The 19,091-nt window shown below is 37.9% G+C and overlaps 1 protein-coding gene across 1 annotated transcript in view; it reads left to right on the top strand.

Moving 5' to 3' along the window:
- ANO3 (anoctamin 3) overlaps window positions 1-19,091 on the top strand; it is an 89,935-nt gene that overhangs the window by 55,734 nt on the left and 15,110 nt on the right. Inside the window, exons 10-14 of the mRNA XM_050975589.1 lie at window positions 1,842-1,963; window positions 3,124-3,258; window positions 7,403-7,499; window positions 8,642-8,702; window positions 18,955-19,037. Coding sequence (XP_050831546.1) covers window positions 1,842-1,963; window positions 3,124-3,258; window positions 7,403-7,499; window positions 8,642-8,702; window positions 18,955-19,037 — 498 coding nt within the window. The remainder of the gene's footprint in view (window positions 1-1,841; window positions 1,964-3,123; window positions 3,259-7,402; window positions 7,500-8,641; window positions 8,703-18,954; window positions 19,038-19,091) is intronic.

Here is a 19,091-nt window from a genome sequence, read left to right as displayed (position 1 = left end):
ATATAATAGGAAATTATATTCTTTTAATATAATCAGCCTTCTGATTCCCTTGTCAGGGCTGTCTGCAAATTCCACACTTAGAAACATGGTGGTTGCAGCTCCGAACTCTGGGTGTTTTGGCTGAATATTGTGACTTGGTTTCGTGTTTTAAAGGCTTTCCAAATGGCTGAGAGTAATTTTTTAATTAATAAATACTTTGTTTTTAATAATTAATTACTAGGAATACAGAGAAGGAGTAAAAAGTCAGTAATGCACAGCTGAAGCATTAAAAATGATGTTACATAAATAATGTAACATCATTTTTAATGCTTCAGCTGTGCATTACTGACTTCAGGGAGAAGCTGGCTGTACTACCATAAAAGCCTGTGGAGCTTTCTCTGGCATCAAAGCCATGCTGTCATATCTGTTTTATATGTTCCTTTGTTATGGCATAAGCTACTGTTTCCACATCTCAGTTAAAATTAGTGAAATCATAGTTTTAAGCCACTCTTATCTTAATTGCTCCTTAACTGATGCTAAAGACTTATGGTGGAACACTCAATTTATTAATTTTTTTTCTTTCCCACATTAACAAATAAGAGTGAAAATTCAATCCCAGTGTGAATGCTGAGATTTGAACTCTTTTATGGATAACAGTGCAGAAAGAAGCAGGTTAAAAAAATGAAAACATGTAATACTGGGTAACACTTTGCAGTCATTTATCCAGCCTGCTGTGAGAATAAATTGATGTGCTCTTCCTAATGTTCCTAGATGCTGCAAAGGTCACTCACACTCAGTGTTGACATCTTTAGTATGGTGCTGTGCTGACTGTAAGGAGAAAGGAGTAGACTTGGACTTTTTGCTATGTTCAGCTTTGGTTTTAACTCATTCTTAATTAGCAGATTGCAACAATTTGATGGTATTCTTTGAGTGCTCAAGATTTCAAATACCTGATAAAAATCTAACCTGATAAATTCTTGACCCTGTATCTGCCAGGGTCAAGAATCTGTCTGATCACTAACTGAGGTGGGCACTGGAGAACTCTGCTCTCCTCACAGGAGAATTACTTGGCTCACTTGCCATCAACAATTGATGGAATATTTTCTTTACCATTGCTGAGTGATGGAAGTTTTTTGGGGAAAAAGTTCAACTAAGGGATATGTCCTGCTTCAGAATTGGAGCAAAATTACAAATGCAAGAGATTCTGCTCAAGATTATTCTAGTAAATGTGTGTGATACTTTTTGACTGCCAAGCAAGAGGCTATTCTTTTGTTCTGCTAGGTGGTTTGTAAATGTCATACATGGACTGGAAAGACTTCTTCTGGATCTACTGACTCTATTTTGCTTTTGATGCCTCAAGAGTCCTATGTAGCTTGAAAATAATGTCAATTCCATTTCCTTCATCTTAGAAAGTATGTACCACAAAATATATTTCTCTATACCTTCAGCAGTAGTGGAAGAAAGTGATAGAAAATGTCTAGGAGAAGAGAGCCGACGTACTAGAAATTTCTAAAATTTTATAGAAGAAATAAAAATATACCACAAGCATTTCTTGAAAAATTTAAATAGGCGAAAGCATACAAGTAGGCATCTATTAGTGAAATAAAACCAGAGCTGAGTACTTCTTTTAAGTCTTGTATTAATATGTTTCAGTCATTAATTATTAGAGAAACTGGAGTGTATGTAACCCTGCCTCTTACGTCAGGCTTACCTTAGCTCCTGATGACATGTTCCAGATGTGCCCAGAATAAGAGACCTATTTATTAAATATAAAGAACATTTCTATTAAAATTATAATCAAAAATACTGAAGAAATGTAGTGTCTGGTAATGTACTTACATTTCTTAATGGTTTTTTTTCAGGGAAGCCACAAAAGCAGGCATCCCATCAAAACACATGGAGCACAGAATCACAGACACCTCCTGTATGAGCGCTGGGCGCGGTGGGGAATGTGGTACAAATACCAACCTCTTGATTTAATCAGGTATTAGTACTTTGAAGATGTTCTCTAGTACAAGAAGCCTGGCAACAGTGTGCTAACTATAGTCATAAATTTCTTATGCTTTCCTTTAATATTTAGATATTCCCTATTTTTGGGTAAGGCTGGAGTTCTCGAAGTTTCATATTTTGGGGGGTCTTTTGTAGGTTAATTTCAAACGGGTCTGCTTAAAGAACATGTAGTTCCAACTGCTCAAGAATTTGCAGTGTGAAACTGAAAATACAAACCCATAATGCGGTCTGCTGATCAGAGACACTTGCCCCTTGTGAGAGCACCTTTGAAAGCAGACTCTTACCCACATGGACAGTCAGAGTTAACAGATGCAGAGAACTTAAAATGCAACCCAATTTTAACCTTTCAATTAACAGTCTAAGACATGTTATTCATATGTCTTAGACTTAGTGTCATAGGTTACCAAATGAAAATAGAGAAATACATATAATTTAAGTTATATAATGATGATGTTTGGGTTTCACAGTTTCCTCCACTGACACTGAATACCAGTAATTCATTTTCCTTGCTGTAGGTTTTTATTCCTGATCTGAGTCATAACCAGTTATTGGTGGAGCTAAGTATGTGCCATGGGACTATTTTATGCTGTATCATCCTTGATTGTCTTTCTGATCACTGCTATTTCATCTATTCTGGCAATTGATACCCAAGTTTTGAAGAATTAAAGTTCAGTCTTCAGCTTGTGTTTTCAGATCATTGTTTTCACTTATAATAGTTGGAAATATGTCATATTATCTATGTATGATTATCTATCATAAATGTTTTTTTAAATGGAATACTTAAGTCATACTAACTTAGTTTATTTCTTTCCAGATTTTTTGTGTCTGTGTACATCCATCCATCTATCTATGCTCTGTTTAATAATGTTGCTACTAGTCCATCTACTTAGTCATTGCAAGAACATGACAATTACAGAGGCACTATATTTATATCCTTGTTCTCATAAATCTGCAGTTAGTGTCAGTAAAATATTACACTAGCTTGAAAAAAACCTGTTTGGTAAAGTGGCAATTTTGCCAGAAACTTGTAATGATGATTCCTTGTTAGAATTATTCTACTACTGTGACAGTAGAAGTAGATAGAGGTCACCATAAAATTTAGTTTTAAACAATATATGTTTCGTTTTCATGTAGGCGATACTTTGGTGAAAAAATTGGACTGTATTTTGCCTGGCTGGGATGGTATACTGGAATGCTTATTCCTGCTGCCCTGGTTGGGCTCTTCGTTTTCCTCTATGGATTATTTACAATGGATTCCAGCCAAGTAAGGTAAAATTCTGTTTAATAATATGTAATAGCCTGTTGCTAATTAAGAACAAACAGTCCTGCACAACTTAGATTGCTGTACTTTTACATGTTTTGCAGATATGGTAATAATGTAAGAAAAACCAAAATAGAATATTGGGTCTTTTAATCAAGAATTTACACTTTTGCATCAAGCCAAATGTGTACTGCTGGCAGTGGCCATTTTTATCACTGCATTGCAGTGATTCCCACTAAGGAAAAGTGGACCAGTGCTCATGTTGAAGATACTGCAGTAATTGCTGATCTAATTAAGGCTAATGGGTGAAAAAACAGCCATATTTCCCCATTACCTCCATCTTCCTATAACTTCCAGAGTGTAGTACAGTTACTAAACTTCAACTTTTGCCTGTCTTTTTTTCCTTCATTAATAGAGGGAAACTTGGACTTTAACAGAATTCTTACCTGTATCAATGTAACTTGCAGCCAGGAGACTCAGCTTCAGGGATATTGCAACCAAATAAAATGAACAAAGTTTTCAAGTTTCCCACTTTAGTGATTTTGCTCTGGGAAGGGTTCTTTGTCAATTTAGATTTTGTGATGAGGGTTCTCAGGTGCTGACTGTACTTCTGGGAACTTTCTGTGGATCCACTGTACTGCAAAGTGTTCCATTAGCTGTTATCAGACAGTATCAGTATCTGTTCTTAAAATTGCAGCTGTTGCTCCAACAGCTGTATACTTGGAGTCAGATTTCATAGAAAATGTTTTTTCTCTGGCTTTTAGCAAGACCATATTCAAGTATTATCCGAGGAGTTTTCTTTAACTTCTATTTCACAGTGAGTTATTATATTCTACACTGCTGTAATGAACACTTTTTTAAAATCTTGCTTTGTACAGCAAACTCCTGAGAAACTGTACTAATTCAAACCAGATTAAATACAATTAAATGCAGTAAACTTAACAGCAAGGAAATAATGCTATCTTTAAGATACTGTACTAGGATTGTATATCATCATAAATGTCTTCAAAATGCAGTGGATCTAAAGTTAAAGGTCAGCCTGTTCTTAGAGCACAGGGACCACAGCTGTTGAACTGTCAATCTTGTGTTTGTCACATGTACAATGGCACAGTTCCAACAAAGGGGCAACAAGGGGCCATAATCTACTATTATCAAGGTATAGCTTAGTATTTCTTCCTTGTGGAGGAGAAAGGTGTGTCATTGACAACTCCCCGAGAGAAAGAATATCATTTCATTCTTTCATACTGTAAGCTATTATGTGCTTTTTTATCATAGAATATCCTGGGTTTGAAGGGATTCACAAGGATTATTGAAGTTCAGCTCCTGAGCCTGCATAGGACAGGCCCAAGAATCCCACCATGTGCCCGAGACCATTGTTCAAATTCTTTTTGGACTCTGTCAATCTTGGTACTGTGACCACTTTACTGGGGAATCTATTCCAGTTCCCAGCTGCTGTGTGATTGAAAAACCTTTTTCTACCATGTAACCTAAAGCTCCTCTGACACGGCTTCATGTGCTCCCTCTGGTCACCAGAAGGAGAGGAAGCTTAGATTCCAGCTTTTAGATTGCTGTGTGATCTCTCCTCAGTCTCCTATTTGCTAGGCTGAGGAAGCCGAGTGATTTCAGCTGCTCTTTATATGGCTTCCCCTCTAGGCCCTTCACCATCTTTGTGGCCCTCTTGGAGACTCTCTTAATAGCTTTATATCTTTCTTATATTGTGGCTCCCAAAACTGCACACCATATTCGAGGTGAGGCTGCACCAGCACAGAATAGAACACCTCCTGTGTGTCATGTGCTTCTTCCAGGAAGACTTGCAGGGACAACTCCTTTTTAACAGAAAAATGCAGTTATCTTTCTTGCTGAAGGTTGCAGGATGTTGTAAATGAGCAGAGGTAGGCTAGCTTTTGAGGGTTTCTGTCCTCAGTTTTTTCCCTTGGCTGCTGCTTAGTAGCTGCAGAGAAAAGACAGACAAAGCACATTTGAGTGTGTTCCTGGTTCCATTGGGTCTCATCCTGAGACACGTCAGTGTCGTGCTGTGCTACACAGAGTGCCAGAGTGCCCCAGACCTCTGTGCGCTGTGTGGGAAACAAGAGACTGAAAGTTAGGTAAATGCTCATATAAGCTCTATATGCCTGCAAGGGAAGGTGAATATTCATATATTTATTGCAGCTATCATTAGCCAGTGTTCATTTCACAATGCTGTCAGAGGATTGGTTATGGCAGAAGTCGTAACCACGTGCTCTGTGGCAGCCCCACATCTATAATCTGGTAGTGTTAATTCTGTGGAGAAGGTTCTTCCTGCCTTTGATTGTGTGAATGTGTGTGCAGTCCCTCTGGTCAGTCATGGCTCAGCACTGTCCTGTCATTGCATCGCTACAACCATGTTAGTAAGAGCGGCTGTGAAATGTGTGACTCAAGCTGATTATGTCTGGCCTGGTAAAATATATGTAGATGTTTTCTGTACCACAATACAATACAATAAATGTACTTAGGCAATTCTAAATGCTACTGATAATAGATATTGTTGCCATATCCTTGCCATATTTTTTTTTTACTTAGTTTGGAAGGTATTAGTAAGGATTAGACAGAAACTTTGTACCTAGAGCAGACAGAAGTCATCCATTAGCAGGTAGATGGACTGCACACCTGTTCTTATGCTTGCTGTAGTCTGGAATTGAGAGATTATTTGTCTGGTGTTTTTGCGTTCTTTTAAAGAAAATTCTAGATAAGCATCTGTAAGAGTATTAAAATCTATCATTTGATTTTAAGCACTTCAGCTACCACCATACACAAATGGAGTGTTCAATGGCAATCTGGAGGAAACAGAATTGGATATGTTACCTTAAAAAAATCTAACCATAGGAAACCCAGTGGAAATTAGAAATTGAAACACAATGTTAGGGCATTACGGCAATGTCAGAACTGGCATGTTTCCCCAGATTCAATATTTTCTTGGGAACACTGTTTCATATGAAACAGGTTTATTATGCCTGTTATAAGGAATCCATGGCTGTTAGGAGGTGTTGATTTAAGTATGATAAATTCCATCACAAATTCTTATTTTTTATCTGTCTTGTGTACTACAAAATCTGAATTTAACAGATGATCAAATCAGTTTTGCAGAAAGATACTTTCCTCAGTGATGTTCTTTCACCTCCCAGGTCCAGGAAGCTGCCATCAGCCCAGCTCTAGTGGCTGCAGGCAGGAAACGATCATTTTCTTTTTTTTTTCCAGATATCCAGCACAGTTTGAGTAGAGAAGTAATAAGCAAATATGGAGTACGTACTGCCATGGAACCAAACACTGCTTACCATGCCAGCCATAGGTTTTCTGCAGCAGTAATTTGAGGGTGATGCAGAATGATGTCATATCTAAGAATTAGTTTGTCTTGTTTATGACTTGTCCAAGTGCCTGCCTCTGCTTGCTCCATGCTCAGGATCTGGTAGCAGTTGGTGCGCGCTCGCTCTCTCTCTCTCTTGCTCTCTCTCTCTATAAACATTATATAAATATATACTTCATGTGAGATGCATATGTATCTATCAGCCTATGTCAGGAGCTCAGCACAGGGCCATGAATCTCTGCCCTCTGTGGATAAGAAGATTCTCTCTGTAGTTCATCTCTCTGGCTGCCATGGGCAAGTTGGAAATGGAGAAGAAGGAAGGGTACCACCAAAAGGGAGCAAATATCCCCCTCTCATACTGACTTTTGCCTCTTGTCATAGTGTTTCTCTTCTTTGCTCAATTACATACAAATGATGTCATTTAATTGAGATCAATGTAGATGTACCAGTGTTGTCTATCCTCTGAATGTTTGGTATCTTATTATTAATAATTTACAAAAGTAGGCTGTAAATGCATTTGAAGGGTAGAGAGCAATTTTCTGTTTAAGATATTTGGGAGAGAATTTGCTAGTGTGAGAAGTGTAACATGATGCCCAGAAATATTGTATGCTACTCTATGGCCCATAGTGTTCAGATTCCTGATTTGGGATTAGGCTTTCCCAGCCAAATATTCACTTTTAATTTATTTTATTTGCTCAGTTTTGTGGTGCACGCACTGTTGACAAACAGACAATATAAATGGCATAACTCAGAAAACCTTGTGAATGCTAGAAGTGTTTTTATAACCTTTATTTTCCTATCTCCTACTAAAGCAAAGAGATCTGCGAGGCAAACGAAACCATTATGTGCCCTATGTGCGAACGCAATTGCACATTACAAAAACTCAATGAAAGCTGCATATATGCCAAGGTAATTATTGTGTTATTGCTATCAAGATAATTGTGGTTGTATAATGGCTGCCCTTGTTTCTACCAAGTTTCCTAAAAAACGTGTTGTTTCTCTACAGATGTTTTCAGCCTTTGTAATACTTCTTTCTAATAAGGGAGTGCTCTGTAATGAATCTGTGGTTTTTCTAAAATTCCTTTCTTTGAGCATTTCCTTATTAATAAATTTGTATTATTTTCATCAACTTATTAACTCCTCTGTGAGGACTTCATAATTAAACTTTTTTGTGAGGTTTTTCCTACTTTCCTCTATAACTATCTTACTGCTCTGTTTCCTTTGCTAACTTTCTTTTTGAATTTTTTTTCCTGCTTTGTTCTGTCAAACTAATGCAAAGATTTTATAGAATTAAATCTTTTGCTACAAGAAGCTATTCTTCAAACTTAAATAATCACACCAGAAATTGCAAAATACCTAGGTAGAAGAACAAAATGGAATCAAGGGACAGTAAGTATGTAGATGGAGAAAAGCAAAGAGGTTTTTTTAGCTCATAAAAACCTGTGGGGGGATAGCATTTAAGAAAATAGTGCAGAAGGTAATCTCACCCCTGAGGAGTTGCAGCTGTACTAATTACCAAAGATAAGGAACAGGCCTGCCCTTAATAGGCCACAGCTGTGTCCAATTAAAAGTGCTACAAAAGAGTGGGTTAGCTGGTTGAGGAGAGAGATGGAGTTTGTTGGCTGTGCCGTGAAGAAGAAGGAGTCAGTGCTGTGAGGAGCTGTCCATGAGAAATCACCAAGAACTTTTGCAATAAGATGACAACAAAAGCTGTAAAATAGAAATGGTTGAGGTTAAGTTTGACCTACCATATGACAAAAATTCTGGATGAAATTTTAGTCTGTGTGCATATGGACAAAACAGCTCAGTGTCTGTGAAACAAAATGACTGGTTATGCATAAAGTAATAGTCTGGAACAGCAGATTTCAAATTATACTGGAAGTCAGAGTGTGACATTGACAAACCTTGGTAAAAGAAACGTGCTAGTAGGACTACTTATGAGAAAACTTGGCCTTTGGTTTCTGATGCCAGTTATGTACCCTGGGACTATGTGGGGCAAAAGATGAGGTGGCAGTATTATTTTTTCCTTATGTGTTCATTTTTTTACTCAGGTTACACATTTATTTGATAACGGAGGGACTGTCTTCTTTGCAATTTTTATGGCAATTTGGGGTAAGTACGTTTTTTCTTGGTTGGTTTTTTTTTATTTTTAGTTCACCTGACCCTTTTATATGATTACTTGTCAAAGGAGATTATAGCTCTGGATAAAAGCTTAAGAAGGATTATGATTTTGCCACACAAACTAATTTTTTTCATTTTCATTAACTTAAATTTCTATTCTAGTAATGGGTAACAGCTTTTATATAAATGTATGTATATAAACACCTAATGTAATGATTTTCTTTAGGGTCCTGTATGTCTTTAACCCTGAATTTTATATTATTTAGGCCAAAGTCCTTTTAGAGGAAAACACGTGGGTTGTGTTAATGATCTTGAGCCAATATTAAAATCACATCTTGTAGATGATTCTTGTAGAAAAAATGAGAATGGTTTTATGGGAGCTAATTAGAGGAAAGTATAGGAAAGGTTTGAAGTTAAGTGCTTACTGCAGTTAAGGTATTTCCATTGAAATTCTCAGTCCAAATCTCTTGTTATGTTCCCACGGCTGTTGCACACATTGTATTGTGCAGCTCAAAGCCAAGGAGGGGCGCATCCACAGAGGACACTGCTGAGCAGGAGTTACCAAAAATAGTCCTGCCTCTTGTAGAAGATCAATGTAATAGTGCCATAAAAGACAGATTTAATGGCCCAACATTAAATCCTCAGTAGAATTAGCTTTCACTGCAGCTAATAGGATTTTGCTGCTGGGAAATATGGAAGAAGAACAGAACCAGAGATAATTGGTTCTACTAATTAACATGTTTGTCTGTGTAAACACTGAGGAAATGACACTAGTTTGCATACATTGAGCTGTCTGCATTCAAGCCAGAGTTTCACCGTTTTGAATGAAATGGTACACAACAGCTTTATTTATGTAACGTGCATGAATACATATTAATGACTGTAACTGAGAGTAAGAACAAAGGTCACAAATTTTGGAGGTTGGCATGGTAAAAGCAAGTAACAATATACAAACAACAGCAAAACATCAAATAGTTACATGGAGAACAGAAGCACATCCCCATATGTGCAAAAATTATTATTGGGTTGTTAAAAATTAACATACTGTAACTAAAGGGCACACTGATTACTTCATACTTGGATTACTTTCCTCATTCATATGTCTTCATTTACTGCTAATCTTGCTATTACTGTCTTCCAGTTATTAATTACTTCTTTCAAAAATTCCTAAAATACAGTGCATTTAATTATATAGTTAGCAGTGCAGACAACAGAGATAACTTCTTAGCATCTCTTCATCTCTAAGCTCTCCTTCAAGAGAGCCCTTTCCATTCTCATCTGAGGCCAACATTCAAGTTTATGGAGGAATTTGCTTGGATGACACTGCTTTACCACAGGAAAGATGGTATTATATTGGCTAAGGAAGGTGAAAGCTGAGCATTACATTTTTCTTTATTTCAAGCATCAGAGTGATATTCTCATGTAATATAGGTAAATCTGTCTCAGATTTTCAGTCTGCTGCCAAACATGCTGGATGCTATGTTAGAAATCGGGTCCTGATATTGATGGTACATATGCTGTTTCTATGACTGAGCTCAAAAGGGCAAAATTGCATATATGGGCTGAAATCTTTAATATTTAAAATAAATACCTCTTTCACTCATATTCAGTATGACTGACATAGTTTCTCTCTGGGGTGTATGTGCATGTAATTTACTCACATACTGAATAAAACCTCATGGGAACATTTGCAGACAGTTAGTGAGATAATTCCATTCCATCAGTGTGATCCACAATCTCCACACTAATTAAAGTGTTTTAGCAGAGCATAATAACGAGGACATATCCCTCATGGGTACTTTTCTCTGCACTTTATTTTGTTTATTCTGTGCCTTTAAAATTGTTTCTTTTACATGTTCTTTCTATTTAGACACATCTGTTAATTGCAAGCAGATAAGCTATGCAATTATTTGCTTTATATTGCCATAATTTTACTCTTTAGCTGGGCAGAACTGGACCATGCTCTTTAGAATACCTATGTATGTATCAGAGAATTCCTTTCCTCTCTCGTTAAGTATTTCTCCTATCTAATCTGTACTGGCACGTTTTAAATAATTTCTACAGATCTAGCGTGCAATTCAAACAACAGATTTGTTTGACAGAGGAATAGAAGCTTGTCATCTTTTTTTCCCCATGGATAGTGATACTAAATCAGTGTCATCTAGTCAAAGGTTAGATGTAGCTCATTCAGTAATTCCATTCTCCCCAGCAAACTTGAAGTAATCCAAATTAAGTAATCCAAGTAAACCTAATAAATCTTGGCATATTCACTGGAGAAGGTACAGATGTAAATTTGGGAAAATAATGACCTGATTCGTTTTGCAGATAGAAATTATATTAGGATGGAATAGTTTCACTTCAAAGTAGTGAAGTTGAGGATGTTTTTATGTATTGATACTAAAATATCATTGTAATCCTAGTCAAATGTTCCCCTGTTACATTATTCACCAAAATTACACAAAGCAAATCTTACCTGGGTGCTATTTTTTTTTGTTATTTCTAAGAAAGCAAGTATAATATCCTTCCAGGAAAAGCAGAGGTTGATCATTTAATTGCAAAGTAGAGGAGTGACGCTCTGCTACTGGACCCTGCCTGTTGTATATTGGTGTGTCTTGTGATTTTTTCCTTACTTTTCCAGACATTGTTTGCACAGTAATGGCTGTAAGGTAACAATGGCCAGGTTGTTTTGGGAAAAATGAAAGGGGTGTAGATAACGGGCAAAAATATAATCTGAAGCAAGCATTGCAATGAAGGGTGAGATGGTGTGATGTCAGCATTGGAATGTCATCAGATGGGCGCCCTGCACTGTCTTCCTCTGCCTTGTCTTTTGTGAGGCACCTCTGACTCTTATCATATGGTTCAGGAGAATTGTTTAAGTGAAGAACTGAAGGAATAACATTTTTTTTTATATATGTCTTGGAAGATTTGAATCACTATCTGCGGGGTACCTCATGATATAATTCAGCAGTCCCTCACAGGTATCACATGCAAGTCCAGTTAACTGCTTTCTGATATAGGGGAGAGGAGGAGATGAGGGCCCTGATTCGTTATTTCTGAAGATAACTCATGTCCTTGTAGCAACACCCATTCAGCACTCACATGGGTGGTCAGCCTTCAATGCTGCTTCCTAATCTGATGTTCTGGCAGCTTTTAGCTCTTGCTTTTAAGCTGGAAAGGGCATATTGCCAAAATTTATTTTGATTTTATTTTCTATGAGAAAAAAGATGTGTTTGGCCTCTCAGTAACTGTTTAAATATTTAAAAATAAGGACCAGGAACATTATATAGATGTTTGGACTGTGATTGCACTTCAATACAAGTTTTTACATACTCATGGAGAAACCAAAAGAAGACAAAAATATTTTTAAACCTCTTAAAAATATTTTTACTTCTGAAAACAGATGTAGCTTCATCCCTAATTTTGTAACTGACATTGGATGTCTAAAGAGTCTAGTTTTTTTTCAGTTAATCAAGGTTTGAGAGAGCATTCAAGCTATAGTTTTAAACTTGCCCACAATTCTTTGAACAGGTTCACTGATACTAGAAACTATTTTCCTGATATTTCAGAGCTTAAAAGAATAACTTGTAAGGAGGAGATACAGAGTTAAGAGGAATATTGGTTAAGCTAAAAATTTTAAATAATAAATTATGTCAGTTGAAAGCTAGTTCGGCTGGAGTCGATGATATCCTAATAATTCAGTAAGATGAGACTATTTAAGCAGCTCTGTGCAGAAATAAGCAATGTTCTTATACAAAACACTTGTGCTGTTCCTTACCTGGATCACTCCTTGTGTCAGCCTAGGAAATTTTCTGTGGGAAATAGGAATTTTCTGAGGGAAAATGACTTAGGCCTCTTGGTAGCACAGATAAAATATCCAACCCAGCCAATTAATACAGATGCCAAAATGGCTTCTGCAGAGATGCCAGCTATTCCTTCTTCTTTGTTGTTTTTGTCTGTGAGAAAAAGAAACAAAGATGAAACAGTTGATTGGGACTAATAAATCTATTAAACCAGTGAGTGGGACTTTTCAGCAAGGGTCTGAAACACTTTGCAAACTATAAGTAAACCAGCCTTTCTGAGAGACTTTCTGCCTTTTTAAATGAAAACAGACATCTCCATTCTTGAAGTTTGGGGAAATAACGGGGATTTAGGAAAAATAAAAAGGCAGCTAAATGAGTTTTTAATCAAATAAAAAGGTTTCAGGTTTAATTACTGCATCCACAACTATTTTTTAATTAAAGAAAAAACCAGTCATCATTCATTGAATGCAATTATTTGTAAGCACTTAGGACAGCAGTTAAAATTGCAGCTTCTAAATTTCAACTTCTGTGTGTGCAAAGTTAAAAATTCAGTAATGCTTCATGCACTGGTTCAATTAGCAGAATAAATGCATTTCTTCAAGATTTCCCCTCAAATTTCATAAAAATTTTCTTCAAGATACTCAGTTTTTCTTGGAAGTAAACATGCTCTCCAACTCTTCATTCCTTTTCAATCAATGTTAGCTAAAAATCAAGTCCCTTGTAATTATTAGCTATGTATTAACTATGATGGGAAACATGAAATTCGGATGATCCTTCAGTTCTTAGTACAAACTGTACTTTGAGTTCTGTGTTAAAAGCTTGAAAGCTAATTAACGCAAAAAATTACTGTGCCTTCTAATCTTTTCTTTTCCTGAAGACCTGATTCAGAATAGCAGGATAGAAAAGTGCAATGAAAGTTTTATGTTCCATTGTTTTCCTACGCATACTTAACTTGGTAATTAAATGCACAATGAGTAATTCCTTTGGAACTGTTTATAAGAAGTCATCTTTGGTCACAAAAATATCTGAACTTTAATAAGTTGATGTGCTGTATATTTTAAATCTAATTTCTACACATCTGCTTTGAAGTTCTATTCCAGTGAAAATCGGCAATACCTGTCACTAGGTTCTCTCACTCTGGGAAGTGTTAAATAATTAATTAAAGTGTAAATAATTTGAAAAGTACATGTTTTATTTTGGGTGAGCTGTAGTTTTAGTCTGTACTAGGTCACTTGTAAACCACTTGGAATTTACCTTACCTTCCTTGGCATCTTTTGGTGATGCAGTAGGAGGGTTGCTGGAATTATTAAAGGTAGCTTTGTTGTTTGCTGAATGGGTTTGAAATTTGGGGTAGGATTGTCCTGCTTCATCATGGGTGATGTGAGAATGACACTGATGGGGAACAACGTGGTGGGTTTGACTGAAAGTTATCACTGGGAGTACTAAAGCTCCAAGGGCAGTCTACATGACTGTGGAATGACTTGGTGTCACTGTGGAAGGAGATGTAGCTGCAGCACTTTTGGTCACTTCAGAAAAGTCACCTGTTGTTCTAAGTGTTGCTAAAGACATTCAGTAGATATTTGTGGCTGAGTTATTCCATTTATTTTACACATTTTAAGAGAAGTTGGTGCCATCAGAGGACCTCAGGGATATAGTTTTTGCACCACTGATATTTTCTGTTGTTTTCACTACATTCTCTTTGACATTGACCAGCTGCTGGTGGAGCATGACTTGTGGTAGAAGGACTTACTGTGGTAGTCATATGCAGAAAAAATCTCTGTGAAGTTACTTGCACTGGAGACTGATGGTTTTTTTGTAATTGTATGATTTCCTTTACTTGTTTCTTTTACTACTCCAGCCTCAGTATTGCTTCTGTTCCATTGCAGTCTTACAAGCAGAAAAATGAGTGTCATTCCACAGGACGGTTGCATGGTGTTGAGTTCAAAGTTTATTGGGTACAGAATCTGCAAGAAATTCACTTTTTAAAATGGTTTTATTTAAACAAACCAAGTTACTCAGTGAAGACCCAAATAAGTTGGTAAAATAAGTTAGTGTTATACAATAGAAACCTCACTGATTTATCACATGTTGATGCTGGAAACATTATGTTCCTAAGTGTTAATGACATAAGAATCACCTCATAAGAATCAATATAATATTGATGATCAACAAAATTGATCTCATCTTGATCAATATCAATTGCAACATTGATCTCATCTTGATCAATATTGCAATTGCAATATTGATCTCAGTGTGCTGATGGAGGTGTTGTAGGATAGCTCACATGACTGGAATGTTGTCATTAAGGGCTACACACTGTTTAGGATGGGCAGACCAGGGAGGACATGGTGACAGAGTTGTCCTGTGTGAGGCAAGACTTGGAATTCAGCTCTGACTTGGGGTTATTACTAAGTTGAGAACTTACAGGTCAGGGTAAAGGGGATTACTTGGAAGGGTGACACTGTTGTGGGTGTTTGCTACAGGCCAGCTGATCAGGAATAAAAAATGGATGAGGTCTTCTGTAGGCAGCTTGAAGCAGCCTCAAGGTCACAGCACTGGTTCTTGTGAGGGACTTTACCTACCCTGACATCTGCTGGAGAAGCAACACAGCAAAGCACAAACAGTCCAGGAGGTTCCTGGAAAGCATTGATTACAACTTTGTGAGACAGGTAGTAGAGGATTCCCCAAGGAGTTGCATGTTGCTTGACCTCATACTAACAAACAGGGAAGTCTTGTTGGAAATGTGAAGGTTGGGAGCCACCTTGGCTGCAGGGATCATGTGATTGTGGAGGTCAGTACTGGATAAAGAGGAAGCAAGGCAGCAAGTAAAATTACAACGATGGTATTCAGGTGAGCTCACATTAGCCTCTTTAGGGATCTCTTGGAAAAATCCCATGGGAATTGGCCCTGCAGGGAACAGGGGTCTAAGAGAGTTGGTTGATATTCAAGGACCACTTTCTCAGGGCTCAAGAATGATGAATCGCATTGAGAAAGGAATCAGGCAAAGCAGTCAAAAGACCTATGTGAATGAGTACAGAATTCCTGTCAAGCATGAGCAGGAAATAAACAAGAGATGGAAGCAGGGCCAGGTCACTTGGCATGCATATAGAGAGGTGATCAGAGTAAGTAGAAATGAAACAAGGAAGGCCAAGGCCCATCTGAAATTAAATCTGGGCAAGGACATAAAGGACAAGAAATGCTTATTCAAAGGCTTATCCATAACAAAAGGAAAACTAAGAATCATGTGGCCCATTACTAAGTGTGGGGAGGCCCTTGTAGCTGAAGACACAGAAGAGGCAGAGCTACTGAGCATCTTCTTTGCATTGGTCTATCTCTGTCCCAGCTGCCCAGGGTAAAAGAAGGTCAGTTTCCTTGCTCAAGCACGATTGGGTTAGAGAACACTTAGACAAACTTGACATCCACAAGTACGTGGGCCTTGACAGGATGCATCCGTGAGTGCTGAAAGAGTTGGCAGACACCATAGCTAGGCTGTTCACAAACATCTTTGAAAGGTCTTAGTTATCAGAAGAGGTGCCTGAATACTGAAAGGAAGCAAATCTCATCCCAATTTCCAAGTGAAAGAAGGAGGACCCAGGAAACTACTTAGCAGTCAGACTCACCTCAATCCCAGAGAGCTGTAATCATTGGCACAGGGTCTGGCTGGAGGCCTGTCACTGGTGGTGTCCCCCAAGGTTCAATACTGGTCCCAGTATTTTGTAACTTACTCATCAGTGACTTGGACCAAGGGGCAGATGCCCCCCTCAGCATGATTGCTGATGACACAAAGATGGGAGAAATGGCCCCAGAGTGCTGTGCATCCCTTCAGAGGGACCTCGACAGGCTGGAGAGATGTACAGAGCGGAACTGTGTCAAATTCAACAGAGGGAAATGTGGGGTCCTGCACCTGGGGAGGAGCAAGTCCATGCACCCGAACAGACTTACCTGCTGGGAAGCAGCTCTGTGGTAAAGGAGCAGGGGGTCCTGGTGGATGAGAAATTGTCCGTGGGCCAGCAGTGTGCCTTGTGGGCAACGTGGCCAGTAGGGTCCTGTGGTGCATTAGGGAGACTGCTGCCAGCAAGTCAAGGGGGGTGATCCTGCCCCTCTGCCCAGCCCTGGTGAAGCACATCTGGACTGCCTGGTGAGGCACATCTGGATAGCTGTGTCCTGCTTTGAGCTCCTCATGTCAAGAAAGACAAGGAGTTCCTAGAGTTGTTGAAAGGCTAAGGGAGCTGGGCCTGTTCATCCTTGAGCGATGACTGTGAGGTTATCTCATCAATGTATCTGGGTATCTGAAAGAAGGGTGTTTAGAGGATGGAGCTAGGATCTGCTTAGTGCCAAACAATAGGACAAGATGCAATGAGCAGAAACTAATGCACAGTAATTTTCACCTGAATGTGAGGAAGGACTTCTCTCCTGCTTGCTCTGGAAGAGGTTGCTCAGAGAGGTTGGGGAGTGTCCCTCATTGGAGATATTCAAGAACTGGGTTGCCTGGATGCAATCGTGTACCATATGCTCTCGGATGACCATCCTTGAGCAGGGAGGTTAGACCAGATGATCCACTCCCTTCCAGTCTTACCCATTTCATGATTCTGGAACAAAAGCTTCATTTTGTAAGAAAATTCCTTTGTTCTATAAACAGACCTCATACTCAGAAGGGAGTAATTCAAAACCACGTTGATAATGCACATTGCTATGGAGTGTGGTCATCAAACATACATGGATGGTATTTTCAAGGCAATGTTTTCTGGGCAGATAGCAATTCTAAGAGCATGCTAAAAATTTATGCTGCCTTGTGAAGAATTAGAATTTTTACAATTAACCTGGAAAGTTGATGGATAATGTTTTGTGGCCTTGAGATGTGAGTGTCATATGAATGCTGCCAGGAGCAAATTGAAAGGTAAATCAGTCTAGAGGTTATGAATGAGGCTGAATTTGTGTGTAGACTTCTTTTGCAGTGCAAGACTGAAAACTGTGTATTAGGCATTAATTTTTCAAATGTTAGATTGAGAAGAATGAGAAAACCTCACCTTGAAGTCACATGATGGTAGTAGGTCTGCTGTTCAGCATATGTTGTTCAGTGAGGTTTTGGTGAGGGGTATTTTTTCTATATATGAAACAGGTCGGGATCATCCAGTTTTTAACTCCCACACATGAGCTCTGATATGACAGCACAGTAAATTCTATAATTATTCTTCAGCATCGTTAATTATTTGGATGTCCATGTACGTGGGTACTTCACCACCTGAATGAAGGAGATTTATACATCTGAAGGCTGACAAAAGTAACTTCTTTCTTTTGTTATCAAGCCTTTCCTACTTTCCTATGCTTTTTCCTATGAGTGATTTTTTAGAGAGTTTGTGTTTTGTTTTTTTTCTTTTTTTTTTTGTTTTTTTTTTGTGGGGTTTTTTTGTTTGTTTGTTTTGTTTTGGGCGGGGGGCAGAGAGAATAAGGTCTGGTTTTATTAATTTGTTCATTTGGGTTTTTTAATTGAGTTGTGTATTATCCCCAGCTTAGCTTCGTTGTATATAACATTAAGAGCAATGTGAAGAGCATATATTATATAAATAAGTCATGTATAATTATGTAGATATAGGTATAATATATATAACTAATTATGATAACTAATTATGTATCAAGTATGTATAGAAACCCCAAAAGATATTTAACATAGTACAGAAATATAGATAAACCATCCTGTTTATTTTGAGTTACAAATCCTTCTTCTGAGCAGTTGGCTTTCTAGAAGGAAGCAAATTTTCTTACTTCCTCTTTGAATTCATTGTTTTTCGAGTAACAATTGGACAATTCTACGTTTTGTCAGCAGTCACACCCTAAACAAGATGTCTTATCCTCAGTGACAGACTACAGTGTTTTGGAATTTTGGAGTTATTTATTAGGTGTAATTATCTTATCCAAACCCCCAAGTACATGGAAAATCTGATTATGGTCTCACACCTAGATTAGAAATAATTGTCTAAGGAATTATTCTAGTAGCAAGACTGCTACAGTATAAATCTGGTATAGCTGGGAAAGAAGTTCCCAGCTGTACCATTTGAGCTGAATAAAAGGAGATAGCTCTTGTCTCTTTATTAATAGATATCATTGTGTATGTGTTTCCTTGTTTCTTCAAGAGTAGATTCTATGTTTTGAATAAAATGAAAAGCAAAATGATGAATTTAAAGGGATGGCAATGTCTCATGTTTACAGGTACCTATCTCCATTCAGCTACTGCAGACAACAAAAATATGTTTCTTAAATAAACGTTGTTCAGTACTGTTTTAAAAACAAGGATTATCCTGAAGCTACTTAGAGTTTTCAGATTCTATGAGGAAAACTGTCAGAAAGTGGCTAATGATATGTTACATTGCTGATTTTCTTGAGATCTGCATGGCCCTTCCCCCCCCACCCCCGCCCCGTAGTTAAAGTACAGTTGTTTTCCACAGCAACAGTCTTTCTAGAGTTTTGGAAAAGACGGAGAGCTGTATTGACTTATGATTGGGACCTCATAGACTGGGAAGATGAAGAGGTAAGAAGAAACAGAAGTTTACATGTAAACCATGTTATCAGCGTGGTTAAAGTC

This window comes from Serinus canaria, chromosome 5 (assembly GCF_022539315.1).
Source record: "Serinus canaria isolate serCan28SL12 chromosome 5, serCan2020, whole genome shotgun sequence".
Classification (NCBI taxonomy): Eukaryota; Metazoa; Chordata; class Aves; order Passeriformes; family Fringillidae; genus Serinus; species Serinus canaria.
This window is presented reverse-complemented; position numbering and strand designations above follow the sequence as displayed.